General features: G+C 30.9%; 2 protein-coding genes across 2 annotated transcripts; both read right to left on the reverse strand.

Moving 5' to 3' along the window:
- Nucleotides 1–2,405: 2,405 nt before the first annotated feature.
- On the reverse strand, nt 2,406–3,596 carry LOC114162584 (uncharacterized). Its single transcript, XM_028046517.2, has one exon. It carries the CDS (start codon nt 3,359–3,361, stop codon nt 2,573–2,575), a length of 789 nt encoding a protein of 262 aa, XP_027902318.2. The 5' UTR covers nt 3,362–3,596; the 3' UTR covers nt 2,406–2,572.
- Nucleotides 3,597–11,260: 7,664 nt separating this feature from the next.
- Nucleotides 11,261–18,587, reverse strand: LOC114162264 (copper-transporting ATPase RAN1-like). Its single transcript, XM_028046091.2, has 9 exons — nt 18,169–18,587; nt 15,991–16,605; nt 14,920–15,349; nt 14,423–14,748; nt 13,710–13,768; nt 13,265–13,607; nt 12,748–12,936; nt 12,388–12,645; nt 11,261–11,907 (listed from the first exon to the last, which is right to left on the reverse strand). The coding sequence occupies exons 1-9, from the start codon at nt 18,448–18,450 to the stop codon at nt 11,431–11,433; spliced, it is 2,979 nt and encodes a 992-aa protein (XP_027901892.1). The 5' UTR covers nt 18,451–18,587; the 3' UTR covers nt 11,261–11,430.
- Nucleotides 18,588–18,978: the final 391 nt, after the last annotated feature.

Genomic DNA, 18,978 nt, shown 5'->3' on the forward strand with positions numbered 1-18,978 from the left:
AGCATTTGAGATTCTAGTTAGAAGAGTCTAATTACATAATTTAGTCTATTAATTTGTCTATACGACTTGAAATTTATTGTTTCTTCTAAGATTGTCTTAGAATGTGTATTAATAATTTAATCTTAAACTTTAAGTAGAATTCATATCAATTTGTTGAATTTGATAATCTTGTTTGCAAGTCATTGGAGTAGATGACATTTATATGATACATCAGTGATACTATATCAGAATTTTGATTTTATTTTTCACTAATTTTTATAATGTAAAATATTTAACAATTCTGATTTATTTATAATTATATTTTATATATTTTATGATACTAAAAAAAAGTGAGCAACTAATCTATTTGACTAATAAGTCCATTATATCATATTGATTTAAATTGTCTTGAATTATTATTTTATAATTGTGGTGCTTTGTGTATGAACTTTGATTTTAAGGTATATATAAAATTAAACTAAATTAAAATAATAGAAAACAATTAAAATTGTGACTTGTATGGTCATTGTATCTTTTTATGGATTAGAATTAAAAAGGAAGAGACATATGCAGACATGTCAAAGCAAGTTAGGTTTGTGGACCGGTCCACCAGCTCGTCAAGAAAATGACGGATCGGGTTGAAAACTCTAACTTGTTAACCCGTTGTGATTTGGTCTGTCTAGTTCATCAACTCGTATTTTTTTATTTTTTATATTTAAAATTAAAAATAATTTAAAAATAATAAATTTTATATTATATAAACAAATATATATATATATATATATATATATATATATTATAATTTATAATCAAAAATTTAAAAAAGATAAAAAAAATGTGGTGGTTTGCCAATCCACCCTGAGACGAGGTGAGTTACAATATCCAACCCGTTTACTAATGACGGACTAACTTGACCCAGCACGTTTTTAACCGATCAAGGACGGGTCAAATTCATCCGTTTTGCCACCCTCAATCCGTTTTGTCATCCTAGACAAATGTAATGGCTTGTGACACAAATACAATTGTCCAATGAGGTTTTTAACCATCATGAAAACCTTCTTCTTCTTTTTCTGGTTGTGACAGAAATAACCATTTGTGTTGTGGTTCTACAACAATAAAAACCTTTGAACATTTTGTATGAAAATAACTTTTAACTCAAATAGAAAAAAAAAAAAACTAAATTGTGATTATTAAAAGTTTGGAATTATCACATAAAGAAACAACATACACTGCTAGAGTTAAATTTCATAGACAGAAACATATTCACTTTGAACTACTTATTTAAAAGTGACAAATTACTATTGGAAACAAGCTTAAAGCATACAAATGGAAGCAACTGAATCAAATACTTGTTTACCACACTAAATTAAATAACTGCAATGGGGTATATGCCCCTGCAACTAATCAAGAACATTACCGTGTTAGTGTTTTTCTGACAGATATCATGTTAGTGTCATTAATTATTGAAACACAGTCCATGGTTATATTTTGATGAAAAATGTTTAGAAGTCTCAAAATAAACTACATAACAGTTAATTCTTTCAATGAAAATTTACTATTTAAGTTTATGTTAAGCAACAATTGCTGAGGAGGACTAATAAAAATGGCAAGTTGATAATTTTTATAGAGACCTCTGATTGTGGCATGCTTTTTATATAGTAATGTCTTTATTATAAGTTTGTGTGATTTAACCTTGTAACAGAAAAGATAAGGATAAAGTTGGCGTATAGCAAAACATTGGTGATGCAGATGCAGCCAAAACCAGCCCAGGGTTTAGTCCCAGTGAACTGTCCAACACTCCTCCAAATTTTCATCACTCATCATTTCAATAATTAAATCCTTCTGCAAGATTCATACTTAGATAACTAACATTTATGACCATTTCTTGTTTACTATATGATATCATGAATATAAATATATGTATATACTCCACCTACCCTAGATGTTCCTTCACGTGCTGGTTGGTGATGACTTGTGATCAACTCAAAATTTCACGAAGTGATGGTTTGAAAAGAAAGTTAAGAACTATGGGTACCGTAACTTATTGATATGAACTTGATGCAAAGTTCATTGGAAGTAATTTATATGAACCTGCAACCAAATCCCAATATGCAGGTTTTTCATCAACGAATTCCACAAGTCGAGATCGCTTCAACTGCTCATGAATACTCAGTTTTGACTTTTGAAAGGTCTCATTCAAATCAGAATTTGATCATAAACTAGTTAAGAGCAGATAATATATAAAAAAGGTGGAGAGGAACAGAAACTGTGTTCGTAACGAGGAAATTAAGACCTGCACACATTTCAACAGAAAAGAATATATAAACAAGAAAACAGGACCAGGAAATTGTTCGACAAGACAACAGTGTTTAATCAAGGGAAAGAGTGAAAGAGAGAGAGAGAGAGAGAGTAAACTAAACCGCACATTTGGAAACTAAGGCATAAAGGATTTATGAATTATTCGTTTCTGTAAAAGCATATGCATACATATGAGCTGAATATAACTAAAGTCCACTTTGTTTTTCTGATATTAACAGGGTTCACTAACTGAACCCTTTTTATAACTAAACATTTTTGATGGCATGAAACATATCTATAATTCATTCTTATAAAAGGTATCATTGGGGAAGGCATTCATAGTTAGATCAGACAAGCTAAAATCATTATCCAAGAGCAAACCGTCAGAGACATCCATGGTAGTAGTGGTGGTAACCGAGTTACCGGAACTTGGAATAAAACCACTGCTCTTGACATAATCATAGGAGTAACCTCTCTGTTGTTGCAACAACTGCTGCTGATCAGTCATTTGTTGTTCCTCCTGCTTCTGCCAAGGAAGTGATGCAGGCACATGATGAACCCGGTTGTTGTTGTTGTTGTTGCTGTTGTTGTAGGTTCTAAATGGTAACAGTGGTGTAGTAGTTGTTCTGTTATGGTGGTGAATCTTGTGTTCACTGCTTCCTTTTTGGAAGTTCAAGGTGATAGGACCCTTATGGACCCCAAGTGTTGATATGGCTGTGGTAGGACACCCTGTGAATTGTTGTACTAAAGCTCTAAAATTTGTGGTGTTGGCATTGAGGAGGGTGGTGGGGGTTCTCTTAGAAGCTCTAGACCTTCTTCTTATTGGTTTGCATACATTACCCTTTGGTGTCAATTGGTTGGAGATGCTATTGCTATTGCTATTGCTCTCTGATGATGGCATGGTTGGAGGTGGACTAGTTCTCATCACATCTGTGTTTGGTGCCAAAGAATGATCATGAACATCATGATCAAGATCATGTTCATGATCATGGTTATGGCCATTACCATCATCCATTAGAGGTTGCTGATAGAACTGCATCCATTGATGATCAGTAGTAGCAGTCATGGTCATGGTATCCCTCATGTGGGTTAGAACTTAGAACTTAGAACTCAGAACCAGAAGAAGGAAGAGTGATCACTCCCTCACTCTATCACACATTCCTTCATTTAAAGAAAGAATCAAAGTTGGCTCTATTATTATGAATGAACACATGTGTGCCTTGTAACGGTCAAAGTAAAAAATGTCCAAGTTTTGACTATTCTTTGATAGGGACTGCAAAGAAACTTGATGAAGAAAATGGTGTGCTTCCACGAAATATCGTGTTCATACTATTCTCATCGTTTTGACATAAACCACAAATTTAAACGCCTCTCTACAAACAAATCACACTCCTATTAAATAAGATCATTATCTGTCAAGTGTTAATTATATATATTTAAGATCAAACTTAAATTCGGTGGGAAAGTTGAAACATTTTCTACAGTGTGTTCATACAAGTGACGACATGAAAATGTGGAGTGACATCATTGTTGGACTGGTTGTTTGTTATGTTGGAGGTTTTTGCAGTGATGTTGGTCATAAGATTGTGTAGTGTGTTGAGTTGATGATGAAAAAGATAAGATTTAGATGGTGTGAGCCACCCACCCACCATACCTTGTTCATCAATGTTTGCTATGTTTTATGCGATAGTTGCTGCTATGGTAGCAATTCAACGTGGAGAACCCACGTGTTTTTACTAGAAACAAAGTCTCTGTCAAAGTGATGTGTACAAAGGAGAAAGAAATTAATATGGAAGAACACCCACCATTGTAAGCAAAAGTCTAGGTTGATCATAGTTAAGTGAAGGGACACATACTTTAACACTTTTAAAATATTTCAAAATACTAAACTAAATTGTCCAATTATTTAGATAAACTAAACTAAATTAATTGTTTTATAGTTTCATTCAAATTAAATTATTGAATAGGATTATTAGAGTATTGGAAGTATTATTGATAAATATATAGTTTTAAATTATAGGTTTTTCAAGAGAGAACACCTATAAATACAATATCAATAAAATATTAACTCAATTTATGTATAAATGATTGAAACCACTTTAATCCTAGATAATGAATTGATAAGTCTTCTATTTTATATATCTTTACTTAATATGAGAATAAGACTCATACTTTAATTGTCAACTTAATTGTCAACTGTTTTCATGTATATATCATTCATTTTACTTTACACAAATATAATTTAAAATATTCAATTCTATTTAAAGAACAATTCATTGTAATCCTATATGTGAATTAATAAGAAGAATATAAAAGGAATCAAAGAAAGAAAAGTTAAAGACATGTAAAATGCAATTAAAAATGATATATTTACAAAGATATAAGTTTTTAATGTGTTTCTTCTTGTGTTAAAATGTAATAAAATTGTTTGATAAATAAAAATTCAAAAGCTTTATTTTAGATTTTTAATTCTAAATTTTCTTATGATTTAATGTCTGAAAATCGATTCATAAAAATCAAACTAGTAAACGAAAAGGATATAAATAAATAACAAATGAAGAAATGTTTAATATTTCGTTCTAGGTTTTTCCTAATTTGATATGAGCGATTATTTATAGAATGAGTGGTCTTTAGATGTTAATTGAGATGAAATTGTCATTAAGGTGTATATTTGTAGAAAAATAAAAAGTTATGGATTAATTTGAAGAAAATATAGTTTATGATGAAGTTTAAAAATAAAATAAGATAAAGTTAATTATTGGGATATCAATTTATACAAAAGATAAAGTTCAGAAAAGCTAAATACTTTTTTCCTTTCTTTAATAAAAGAAAGCACTTTATCATCTCATTGATCTAAAGAATCAATTTTGACTGACTCTAGCCAATTCGATAGAAAAATGAATAATTTCCTAATCAAATATTTAATTTTTCAATCATTATCAACGTTCATGATCCTTTCTAACTACATATTTTATTATTAAAACTTAAAACTTAAAACTAAAAGTATGATTTTAAAATCGATCCACATATATAAAAATTGTTTTAAATTAAAGAAAAATTGTTAAATTAAAAATACTTATAAAATATCTTTTTAAATTTATAAATAATTTCCTTTAAATTTAAATATCTTATACGTAATATGTATGTTAAAATAATATTTTTATTTATACGTATTTTTATAAGTAACTAACTCGCCTTAAAAATTCTTTGAAACTAAACACTACTACAGTTTTAACCAAGAACTGGTCAAATTAATCGCACATACAATTATTTAATTAATTATAACATAAATTATTATGTAATTAAAGTCCTTTAACCCTGCTGTGTTGACTTTTAATTTCGGCTAATGTCCTTCCAAAAATAACAGCAGAAAAGCATACAAAGACATGTAAACACCTTTTACAATTTATATTATAACACTTTCAATATATACGAATTGCTTAATTAATTCTCAAACCAATATATTTACAACTCACGTTAAAAACTTTATTTATAAATAATTGGTCTGAACCTTTTTTATTTAGAAATGTTTTAATTAAAATCTATAGTTAAAAAATAGTATTTTAACTATATCAAATGGTAAAAGTAGTAAATACTCAAATAACAAGTATAAAAAACAAGCTAAAAAGATGAAAAAGTTAGGGTTTGGATAGTTTGAGTAAGAATTAAGAAACCCTATAATTTTAATTTATTTGGATTCCCAAAATCACAAAAGGTATATATGCAGTGTATGTATACATATAGCATGAATTAATTCAAATAGGTTACTTTTTTTCCTATAATTATGTAATTTTTAAATTATTAAAATTTTGATTAAATCTACAATTTTTAAATTAATATGAATTTGAAAAGAAGTAATTTAGTAATTAAAATACTTCACTTAAAAAAAGTGTAAATTTGTTTGTGAGTAGCAGGTAAGGTAGAAGATTTGCCGACATCACATGTAACATGTTCTCGCTTTATACCAAAAATTCAAAGGACTTAATCACTAATAATATTACGAACTTGTTATTTTTTAATTTAATATGTAAAATGTGCACGATAATTAATTATATTTGATTAAATAAAAAAATTCAAGTAAATTTACGTTGCGTATACTATCCATATTTGTCATTATAAATTAGTTAAATATCCTAATAATTAAAATATAACTGGCACTTGAACCTTACACGTGTTTTCTTCTATATAAATACAACATAAAATATCTTACACTATTATTATATAAGCTACCTTGGAATGCACGTGTTTGCTTATATTTAAATAGCGAAATATTCAAATATTATATTAATTTGCAATATATCATTTTTGTTTGGAATTATGCATATTAATTGAAACGTTTATCCATTACTTCATCTATATTTAAGATGTATTTCAAAAACTAGTTTACTAAAGCTTATAAATTAGAAGTTAATATAAATTTATAAGTTTATAACCACCTATAATAATGTGAAACTATAATAATCATTTATTTTAAAATTTGGTTTGAATCTAATTCAAAAAAGTTTACAAGATGAAGGTTGGTGTTTATTTATGTATTATATCTTGATTACTTATAGAATTTTAACTCACTCTGCCACGTCTTTTTCACGTTAAAACAAAAAACAAAAAAACAAAATGTTTAAGAACTTGTTGATAATGATAATCAATAAATTTTACTATATTTAAAATATAAACTTAAGTTTGATTTAAAATTCAAAAATTAACATAAAATATAAGATATATTATTACTTTACACATTTCATCATGCCATACCTCACAATGATGTGTAAGTTCATATTTATGAGCCACAATACATTTGTAGTCATGATCAATAAATTATTTACTAATTTTATTTGACTATTTTATAAACTAATTTAATTTTTATAAAATTATGTGATAAATATCTCAAATTAGATTATTTTTAACTGTATTTTACTTATAAATTACTGATTTTAGTTTGTGATTCTTTTCACAATTATCAATATATTTTCCATCTTTCCTTTTTCTATTTATTATTAAATAAATAGAAACACTACAAGTTTCAATAGAAATTTAATTATTTTCAAATTTTCAAAATTATAATTATAAAACAATACATCTATTTATATAACAAAACTCATAATTACACAATAACTTGTATATTTATATCTTTACTATTTTGCATTTACTAATTAGCATATTAGTATTTAATAGATCTATTATTAAATACTTTTAACTCAATAACTCAATTTTTAAATTATGATCTTAAGGTTAGCAGTTAATGTACTAATTAAAAAAATAATATGGTTACCAACTAATTCATAAACTGTTTTACTAGTATATATTATATTTTATAATTTTTCCTTTTTGCAATAATATGTTCGATCGAAAACTTATCACTTTGTCAACTAATTGAACTCATGACCTTGATTTTGATTGAGCGCTTACTACTTGACTAAAAGTTATATAATTATTAATCATTAGTCAAAATACAACTCTTTTTATTTAAAAGCGTATAAATCCAAACATCATGATCTGATTGTGACTCGATCTATCTGATTTCCATCACAAAACAATTGCTTGCTGCCGCTCGCAAGATAACGTAGCAAATTCTTTTTAGTTTGAAAAGAAAGTGTTAAAGGTTATCCCTTCATTACGTGTGTTTATTTTATGGATGAATGGGTGGACGCGTGGCAAATGCCCTTCTGCTCTTGCTTCTGAGTTTGTGTTATTATTTTATGATTTACACGATAACGATGCAATATATATAATACAGTTGAAACACAACGTTTAAGAAAATTAAATTAAGACACATACGTGCCAAGAACAGAGCGAAATAGAGTGGCAAAATTGGTATGAAATTTATATGCAGAAATTGCAGTCAGCAGAGAAAGAGACAATGCATCAAGAACTTGGACCACTTCTTCCACTCATCAAAATTTGTATCAAATTAATATGCTTCTATCTGCAATTTCATTCTTCGTTTCTGCATAAATTTGACTCAGTAAAACAACACAAGTGATGGTAAGAACTGAACTAGAGTATGTTTAGGAATTGTTTACAATACATATTTTGAAAATACTTATAAAAAATTGAGGTTAGCTAATATGAAAACTATGTTTTGAAAAAGTTATAATTTGTTTATGTTCTGGAAAAAACTCTATCCAAACGTAACCTAAACATGAATATATATATTACAAAAAATAGCATCTTATGCAGCATAAAATTATATATCCAAATGAAATGGAAATGAAAAGAAAACCAATTTAAACTCTGACCGGTTCTATTCTATCACGTAAACTGGTCTTCTAAATATTATATAATTAACTGTATTCCAGTTCATCTTTTCCATGAATAACTTAAGTTTGATGAATAATTTATTTTTAAAAGATATAACTACGGATTAAGAACAGTATGTTGAACACAAAATTTTGATTTATTGAACGCTTTAAATACTAATCACCATAAGAAAACTAGATAACATAATACTTAAATGAAAGTAAAAAATATTTTAAATACTGATGACCATAAGGAACTTTTAACAGAACAGAAAAAGAAAATTTATTCTGATTTAATTATAGCAAAATTAAATTTAAATACAACTTTCTTCTTTAATTTCGAGATTTAAACAATATGTATAAAAAGAATTAAATATATTTTTTGTCTCTTAGATAAAAATTTGAATTAGTTTTAAAATTGACTCAATTTAGTCTTTTAACTTTATAAATGTATGGATTTAATCCATCTAACCAAATTTTTGTTATGTTTATCTAATGTTTCATAATAATTTGAGTTGTTTACACCGTTTGACACATTTTCGCTACAATGTTAGCAGAAAAAATTATCTTAAAACACATTTAAAACGTTAAACAAACATAACAAAAGTTAATTAAGATAACTAAATTCACGCGTTTATAACATTAGATGACTAAATTTTTAAAGAGATATTAATTTCAATTTTACTAAAAATTAAAGAATAAAAGTATGTTTAACTCTTTATAAATTATTATTAGACTTTAAAGTTATAGATGACTTCGTGGAGTTGTAGAGTAAAATTTTGAGTTAAGAGTTTAAAGGACATCATAGAGTTTTCGTGTCTTAAAAAGTTTTATATTATTTAAGAAAGTTTGAGTCGAAGCTAAGTATAATTTATAAGTCTTTCTTCTGCAAACATCTTTAGCAAGGAAATTTCTTTTAATATAGATTGGAACAAAAGCTTAACCTAGTTTACAATTTACTATGATATTATCAGTGTGAAGTGAGGGACTGAAACAAAAAGATTGAAGGAATATAGTATTTGTAATGCGTCAAAGAAAGAAAAAGTTTGATTGTTCTTCATGTTAGCTTCCATGAAACATTTATTACGGATGGTCAAACTTAATTTTCCGTACACAGAGAAACATTGAGGAAGGGAAATCTGACTTGGTGTAATGCAATACATGAAAAATCAACTCTCACTATTTCTTTCTTCATTCTTCTATTGTTCAATTCAACGCACGCCACGAAAAATAATAACAAATACCAACCATTGTTCACATGCAATGATATTTCTTTAGGAAAAGTGTGGGTAATAGTTATATTTTTTATATATAGTCTATATCCAATGACTTACATAGAGAAGGGCTAGGGTCTAATGTAAAGTCTTGGTCACATCTAAGGTTTGAACTATGGTTTTGAATACCAAGTTTGAGGAAGAAACATTTCTAGAACCAAAGGATAATCTTAAGGTACTAGTGTGTATGTGTTGATTAATTACTTGAGTTCAATCCATAGTTTTATGTGAATAGAAAAGGGGAAAAAACATAAATGTAGTATGTTGCTTATTGTGTTTTTATTGTTTTTTTAATCAGAAAGTGGAATTTCAAGCGAATACATAATTTTTTTTACGTGGATTATTGGAATGGAGATTTAATTCTGATTTAAAAAATAATAGAACCAACACTTGAAATACTTCATTTAAATTGTATTCGATAAAAACAAATCATTCTTAGAAATGAATATATACAGGTGGTTTCAAATCACATAAACATACATTATAAAAAAATATATATGTGTATAATTTGCATCTTAAACCAATTTTAATTAAATAACCGAAAAAAGGCATATGTTATAGAATCAGTACGCACCATAAGAAATCATTGATACTTTTTTCCATTCATTTGCTTTATAAAAATGTATTCAATCTATTAACAATTCACTGCCAATGAAAATAAAAAATGTTGGATTTCATTTTTGTTGGATTGACCTTAGTGACGCGAATTGACGGTAGCCTATGGAAAAAACTTGCTTAAATTACACGTTATACCGACTGACTACGTATCCGCGTAATTAATTTTGCTCAGATATTACTAGAGTTGTGTTTTTTGTCAACAAATTACACTTTTAACATTAATTTTTCTTTATTGTTTTAAAATTTGTATAACAATGATGAAAAGAAAATATTTTTTACAAGCATTTACAAACAAGAAAAACAAAAATGAAAATACGGTAAGAATCTTTGTAATTGAAAGTAAAGGCAAGAATAATTTACTAAAGTAAACCATGATTCTTAGCTTTTCACTCGGTCTGAATTTTACTTCTAATTATGAATATACAATAGTTATATTACAAAATATAAAATAATGGTTATCGAATCCATTCATTTAAAATAATGGAAAGAAGATTTAAAAGGATGGAGAGCCTACATCTTTCATTATCCATCCAAATTTAAAAGGAATGGAGGAGAGAAAGTGGCTTTATGAAATTAAAAAAAAAAAAAACACTTTACTTTTATTTTTGCATACATAATTTATTTAGAGAGAATATTTGTTTAATATACAATAAAATGAGTGAAGAAGAAAATTAACTATCTTCTTTTATTTTAGAAATAAAAAATAAAAAATCAGAACCTAGGTCCCTCACTAGGTTGGAAAGATCGCATCAATGCGTGAACTTCAGGACCATATACACATTCAAATCGTCCCCTACGTGTGGCTCCATCGAAGAAGTTGAGCATAGATAAAAACTAGTGGAAGTGCTACGTCAATTACAATCCGAGTACAATTTACAATTAATTGGCGGCTACAGTTACAACAGCATCTCCCGGGATGCAGAAAAAGAAAAGGAACATGCACAAAATTGGAATAACAAATTCCGATCCCAATTCATTTATACCCTCACAAGCTAAAACCTATAATTATTCTCATTGCATTCTTGCTATTCTACAATTATTTCAAGTATTGCAGTAAGTCTGGGTCTTCTATATCTTTTAAGAAGCAAAGAAGAGCATACAACACTTACAGAAGAGAGAGCCATGCATGCACCAGCAACCCACGGTGGTAGTTTGATCCCCAGTGAAGGGTAGAAAACACCAGCCGCAACTGGTATGGCCACAACATTGTAAGCCATTGCGAACACATAATTCAATCGAATTCGAGAGAAGGTCTTCCGGGAAAGATCAATGGCTGTGATCACATCTTCTAAGTTATTTCTCATCAGCACATAGTCAGCAGCTTCAATTGCAATATCAGTTCCAGCTCCGATAGCCATACCAACATCGGCTGCAGCTAATGCAGGAGAATCATTGATGCCATCACCCACCATTGCAACTATGCTTCCATCTTTTTGGAATGAACGAACAACATCAGCTTTTCCTGCTGGCATAACCTCTGCCCTAACATCTTGTATGCTAACCTGTCATACAATACGTTTTTTAAACACAAGTTAGACAACATCAATTTCCATCCCAATATCAAGTGTTGTATAAGTTTCTATCCCATAAAATTTATGATGCAACTCTGTACTTAAGTACTAATTTTGCTTTAGACGGACAGTTTGTTAGTTGAGTTATGATTCACAATGGAGAGCTAAAGATACCGGTAACTTCATATTTTACATCAGATCAGTGTTTCAACTTATACCACTTTAGTTATGAATTAAGAGTACCTACAATAGGCCTTCTCAAAAACGCCAGATTACAAGTTAAAACAAGTTTCTTCATCCCTGGATCTTAAGCATGTCTTTCCCATATCCCTTGATTTTAAACACCAAAATTGCAACAATATTTCGGTGGTTATTGATCTTCTTTACACAAGCAAATAGTTATAAGAAGGCAGACAGAACACAGATTTTAATAGCGAATATAAATAAAACATAATACACAAATATACAGACCTCCTTAGCAACCGCACGAGCTGTTCTCCAGTTATCTCCTGTAACCATAACAGGTGTGACACCCATTTTCTGGAGACCCTGTATGACTACAGAAGCTTCTCTCTTTAGTGGGTCTGCAATCCCCAAGACTCCAGTTAATATATCATTATATGCTACCAGTATCCCTGTCTTTGCACTTTCTTCAAGCTCTATCACAAAATTTTCCACCTCTGTTGAAATATGTATGCCATTTTCCGCCATCAACTTCCTGTTACCAACCTGTTGAGGACAAAAGTGCCATGGTTACAACTCTCAGGAAAACAAGAAGCAAATTCCAAGGTTTGCAGAGATCAAGATGACCACGATAGTAAACGGACATACCAAAATGCGCTTCCCATCAATCAAACATTGAACACCTCTTCCAGGAAGAGCAGAGAAGTCTGAGACGTCAAAAAGCCAACCAGTTTTCACGTCATTCTCAGCACCAGTATCAGCAGAAGAGTCATCAAAGAAATGAAAATGGCGTGCATATGCTAATATTGCTTGTGCTAGTGGGTGTTCACTGCTAGCCTGAATCATAAAAATTAAATGAAATATTACAAGTCATAATTGGTTACGTTGTTACCCTACAGGAATCAGAGAAGATATAGAAGCGTGTAATTTTCTGACAATCAAACATATAAGAAATTATGATTCATTAATCTACTCTAAACTTGCTACTCGTGCCATAACGCTTTTCAAGAAGTTAAGCAGACAAGAAGGAAGGAAATATTGAAATATCCTATATGAATCCTCTATAAATTCACCTGAATGCTCTGAACCAGATATGTATCATCAATAGAATAAATAGACAATAAGAAAAAAAAAACGTAACAGTCATTTAGAAATTAAAATTCACCTCAGCAGAAGCCACCAATTTAAGAAATTCTCCACGTTCCATTCCTGTGAATGTCTTGGCAGTAGTAACAGTGGCTTTTCCCTGAGTTAGAGTGCCTGTTTTATCAAATATCACGTACTTCACCCTCTGGGCCCTTTCCAATGCATCGCCCCCTTTGATTAACACTCCATTGTTAGCCCCAACCCCAGTTGCAACCATCACAGCCGTTGGTGTTGCCAAGCCAAGTGCACAGGGACATGCAATCACAACTACAGATATTGAGAACATCAGCGCAAAAACAAAGTGATTTCCATTTTCTGGCAGCCAGTCATCTGGGTAAGCTCCAATAGACCCAGCAATGTACCTACAGATAATGAGCCAAATTTATAGATAAGAAGGATTAAGAATTCCAATCCATTAGTTATCAACATCTATTAATGTGCCCAAACCAGTTAGGTGACCTTACCAGCAAAATAACGTCAATAATGACAAAGAAACGACCAATGGAACAAATATGCTGGCCACCTGCAAACCAAGAGAATAGAACTTAAGCTAATGATATATTCACTCCTCTATGGACCAATAAACTACTCCATGTATCTTTTATTAAGATGAGGCTACTTTCAAAAATAGAGACTACTTTCAGAAATGATGAACAAGCAAAAACATTCCCAACATTTAGGAGGAAAGCCACAAATTAGAATAACTAGAATCGTTAAGACCCTAATTTTCAGAGATCAGAGAGACTTCAAAAGACTACCCTAACTTTACAAGCTTAACCAAATTAGCCAGAAAACAGTCAAGGAACAGACTATACGATTCCTTTATACTCAATGTATCTTTTATTAAGATGAGGGTATTCCAAATACCAGAAATTTTGCTTAACAAACTGTAGAGAGAGTAACAACCACGTAAAACTACAATATAACTTAAAATTTGAGATTGCCAGAGTAAGAAGAGTTGCAACATTTGAAACAAAAAGAAAATGATTGGTTGGAAGTGCCAGGTCACCTTGAAACATGAAACAATTGGCTGAACTGGAGCACAGTTTCACAAGGTAATCCTTTCTTTACAAAAAAAATACTAAGCAAAAGGCATTCACTGTGAAAGTAACTCGAGAAAAATATAGGTAACCCTGAGGGCAACATAGGCAAACACAACCATGACCAATATACTTACATAATCAGCAAACTTCTGAATAGGAGCTTTGGACATCTGCGCTGTCTCAACCAAGCTAATAATCTGGCTCAGAACTGTGTCAGATCCTACTTTGGCAGCTTGAACATGAAGGACACCATGCAAATTTATTGTGCCTCCAATAACAGAAGCATTCACCTCCTTTAAAATAGGCACGGATTCACCTGTTACCATGCTTTCATTTACATAACTTGAGCCCCAAGTAACAACACCATCAGCAGGGATCTTTGCACCAGGAAGAACTTTCAATGTGTCCCCAGGTTGAACAAGCAAACAATCAATTTCCCTTTCTTCAATACATTTACCACCTAGATATCAATATAATTTTAGTTGTCATCATATTCATCCAGAACATGATAAATGTGATAATAACCTTAATTAATGATCCTTCAACCTACATATAAGATAATGAAATCCAAATACGTTTTGTTCCTTCTACAAACAAAAAAAAAAACAAATAAATTGAAATTCACGCACACCTTTATCTTTGACAACTAGTAAAGCAGTCGCAGGTGCAAGTTCTACTAATTTCTTGATAGCATCAGATGTCTTTCCCTTGGCAAGGCATTCCAAATACTTGCCCAACAATACAAATGTTATGAGCATAGCACTTGTTTCAAAGTAAGTTGGAGACCAAAATCCAGTAAGAGCACCATATAGAAGAGCACAAACAGAATAAACATAAGAAGCGGTAGTACCCACTGCAACAAGGACATCCATGTTTGTAGAACCATTTCTAAGAGCTCTGCCAGCTGCTATGTAGAAGCGCTTACCGATCACAAATTGAATGACACTCACCAATGCCCATTTCAACCAATCACTCATGAGGAAAGGCCCACATCGCCGAAGTAAGAGGGAATACACCATTGGTATATGAGGACAAACTACCCTCACGAAGAAGAGAGGAATCTGAGACAAGCATCGGGCAAAAATATGTTAAAAAATCTAACATAGCCTAAAAACACAAGGGACCGTTTATACTATGACTCAAATTTTAAATAGAACTATTTTTCCTTTCAGCAATATCAAATATTGTATTGTTTCAGTATGCGTATTTTTCATTAAGAGAAGATGATACTAAGATAGAAAACCTCTTCTTTTATGTGAAATTAATGTATGGATGAATTCCCTACAAGGCATATGTTTATGGGATTTGACAATTGCAGACTCTCCAAGGATGGTAAGATGCCTAATATTTTAGAATACTGAAGCAAGGCAATAAATGATTTCTATCCCAACCGCCCACAACTTCTTTACAGTTCTAATTTTCCCTTCTCAAATGAAATATATATAAGAATCTGTTTCTAAGTATAAACAAGAAATTGTTTTATTGTCAATGAGTTTTCAAGATAAAGCACAGTTCACAACTTAAAACAAATAATATGTAGTGTTTGTCGGTGCCAGAACATCATCTAACAAGAATTTTGACATGTGATATTATGTACCCATAGAGATCACAATTAGATGGAAAGAAATGCAAATAAAGAAGACAAAGAAATACAATGAAACTATATGATCATTATGTGATTTGAGATTAAAAAGATACTCACACTAAGTAACAAACTGGAGACAAAGAGCCGAAATATAGTTGAGATCTCTTCAACACCTTTAGAAGCCATTCTCGTATAAGGGCTTCTAACATGTAATGTAAACTTCCCATTGCTTCCGCCCTGGATTGCATCAACTAAGGATCTAGAACTGAGAACTTCTGGATCAAACAGAACATCCAATTCACCTGAAATCTGGTCAAAATGAAACTGCCTGACTCCTTTTATGCTGCTAATAATGCCTTCTAAAACTTGTCCATCAATCACACTGTACACACCAACCACCCCTAAGATTATTTTATCCTGTTCATTGCTTTGTAAAAATGAAGCATCAAAACCACAATCTTCAATCGCGTTGACTATATCATCTTTACTAATTACACCGGGATCATATTCAACTTCACCTGCCGAAGTAGCCAAAGCTACCACCGCCCTTTTGACCCCTGGAAGATTTCTTAAAATACCTTCAACGGAATTTACACATGCTGCACATGTCATACCTCCAATTGCGAACTGTCCCACCATGGTTCCATGTGGCATCTTTCCAACAGTACTGGATTCAGGTAATATGTCTGCTTCAAACCCAGCATCTTCAATTGCATTTTTAATGTCTTCATCCTGGAATATGACAGGTTTAAACACATAACGCAATATCTTATCAAATACAAGCTTCGACTACTAAATCACTGCAAAAAAAGAATTGTTTTTATTCATATTATATAGGACTAAAGGACTGGCTAATCATCACTTAACATGCATCAGTCAAACAATAATCTTCCAATCAAATATACTCTTTCTATCTCATAATGAGTTTCAGTTTAAGTTTTTTTTTTTTTTTTTTTGCATAGATTAAGAACGATGATAAATACATCACTTTATCAAACAATATTTACTAAAATGACTCTACTCATTCACTAAATGTGTTACTTTTATTGAGACACAGTAATTAATTTGTTAACAGATTGGGAATAAGAACATTAATGTTTCGTTGAAAACTGCTAACATTAGTTACTTAGAATTTTATTTTTTTTTCACAAGTTTAAAGTTACAATCATTTTGGGACAGAGAGAGTATCATCTTTCAGTAGTAGCAGAACCAGATGGTTAAAAGGATGTCTGCCTTAGTGGCCAAATTATGATATCTGTGCACAAAATATTTATACCACTGAAAAGAAAAAATAACCACTAAGAGAATGAGTTGATCAGAGGAATATCGATATCAATTGAAGTTTTATGATATAAATTATCGTGAGAGCTGAGAGAAGAAGCTTAACATCAATTCCAGTCAACATCTTAGAGAAAAACATACACGGTGATCACCTGTACCTGAGGACCCCAAAAAACCTGGTTTCATATCCAAGTACAAGAAACCCCACCACTGAACACAAACATGTAAAAGTAACCCAAAAAAAAAGCTAACACAGTTATAAGTATAACTAACAAAAACAATGCAATCGCCATACATACTTTAAAAGCTGAGTTGGAGAGTGTTTGCCAGATAAAAAGTTATGTATGACTTGTGACAGGAACACAGTATATAAATGTCCACTTAAATGCAATCACCAGCGACCAAAGCAATAAATATAGAAAGCAGACGATAAATAACAGCAATAAAAAACACAACAGCAAAATTCACCGGGAAAAACAGCATGATTACTGATTTTACGAGCATGGATCTCAATTCCAGACGTAAAGCACGTGCCCACGATTGACCAAATGCAGTCAATTAAGGCCAAAAAAATGGTAAAAAAAACATCCAAACCAAAAAAAGAAAAAACATAACGGAAATATACTCTCAATTCATAATAATTAAGTAATTGTTAGGTAGAGATCGTTTTAAATATATATATATATATATATATATATATATATATATATATTAATTATCTAAAATACTTTAAAACAAACTACAATTATGGCTTTAGATAAACTTCTCCACAAATTAGGAGGAAAAAAAATAAAAAGCTAAAATTAATTAATTTTCTCCCTAAATTAAAATTAAGTGACCGCAGCACACATTTTCTTCTTAATTTTATCTGCTGCAAGTGTTTAATGCAAAGATTTATATCCAAGCAGAACATAACTTGTAAAGCATAGTTAACTAAAACTTCAAACAAGTTAAATTTTCACAAGCAGTAAATAGAAGATGCAAAAGTAACTGTGTAGAGAGAGAAAGACGAACCTTGAGCAGAGCCGAGTTGAAAACTACGTCGGCTTTGTTCTGAAGCAGTGCGACGGAGGCGCTGATAACTCCGTCAAGTGATTTGAGAGCTGATTCGACGGAATTGGAGCAAGCGGCGCAGGTCATGCCGGTGACGGTCACCTGAATCCGCCTCGCTTCGGCGTCGATTTTGTCGTAGGAGTCCAACAGCCGCACATCCTCGAGGTCATCGGAGTCAGCTGCGGCGGCTCTTCTGTCACCGGCGAGGGAAGTGAGCTGCAAGCCTCCGGCTCCCGGCGCCATCGCGTGAGAGAGCGTAGAGAAACAAAAACACTGAGATCGTTAAGGCAAGAGAAACTGAAAAGGATGTGAACAAAAGGTGAAATGGAAAAGAAAAAGGGGGAAATATTTTCGACGGCAATGTTGAATAACACATTTCAATTATCATTTTTATTTATTCTATTAGTTATAAACAGGTGCAAAATGCGCGGTATTTTTATTTCCTTTTTTACCCTTTAACTTTTGTTTAATTCCGATCGCCTCCCATTGTACTTCCACTCACAGAGATGTTGTACTGCACATTACGTAAACCGTGTCTGTGCGGCAATGCAACTTGCGTGTATAATTATTTTTTGTTGGTAAATAATTAAATTGTTTGTCGGAATAAAAATACATTATAAAAGAAAAGAAAAATGTTCATTGATAACTTTTCAATAGGAATAAGTATATTATTAAAAAATAATATTCCTAAAATATTTTAAATAACATAACCATGTGAAATTGTGACTAACTACGTTGAATTGAAATAATCCAACTATGACTGGTCTTTGT

Source organism: Vigna unguiculata, chromosome 9, assembly GCF_037176805.1.
Source record: "Vigna unguiculata cultivar grain cowpea cultivar isolate G323 ecotype 2 chromosome 9, ASM3717680v1, whole genome shotgun sequence".
Taxonomy (NCBI): Eukaryota; Viridiplantae; Streptophyta; class Magnoliopsida; order Fabales; family Fabaceae; genus Vigna; species Vigna unguiculata.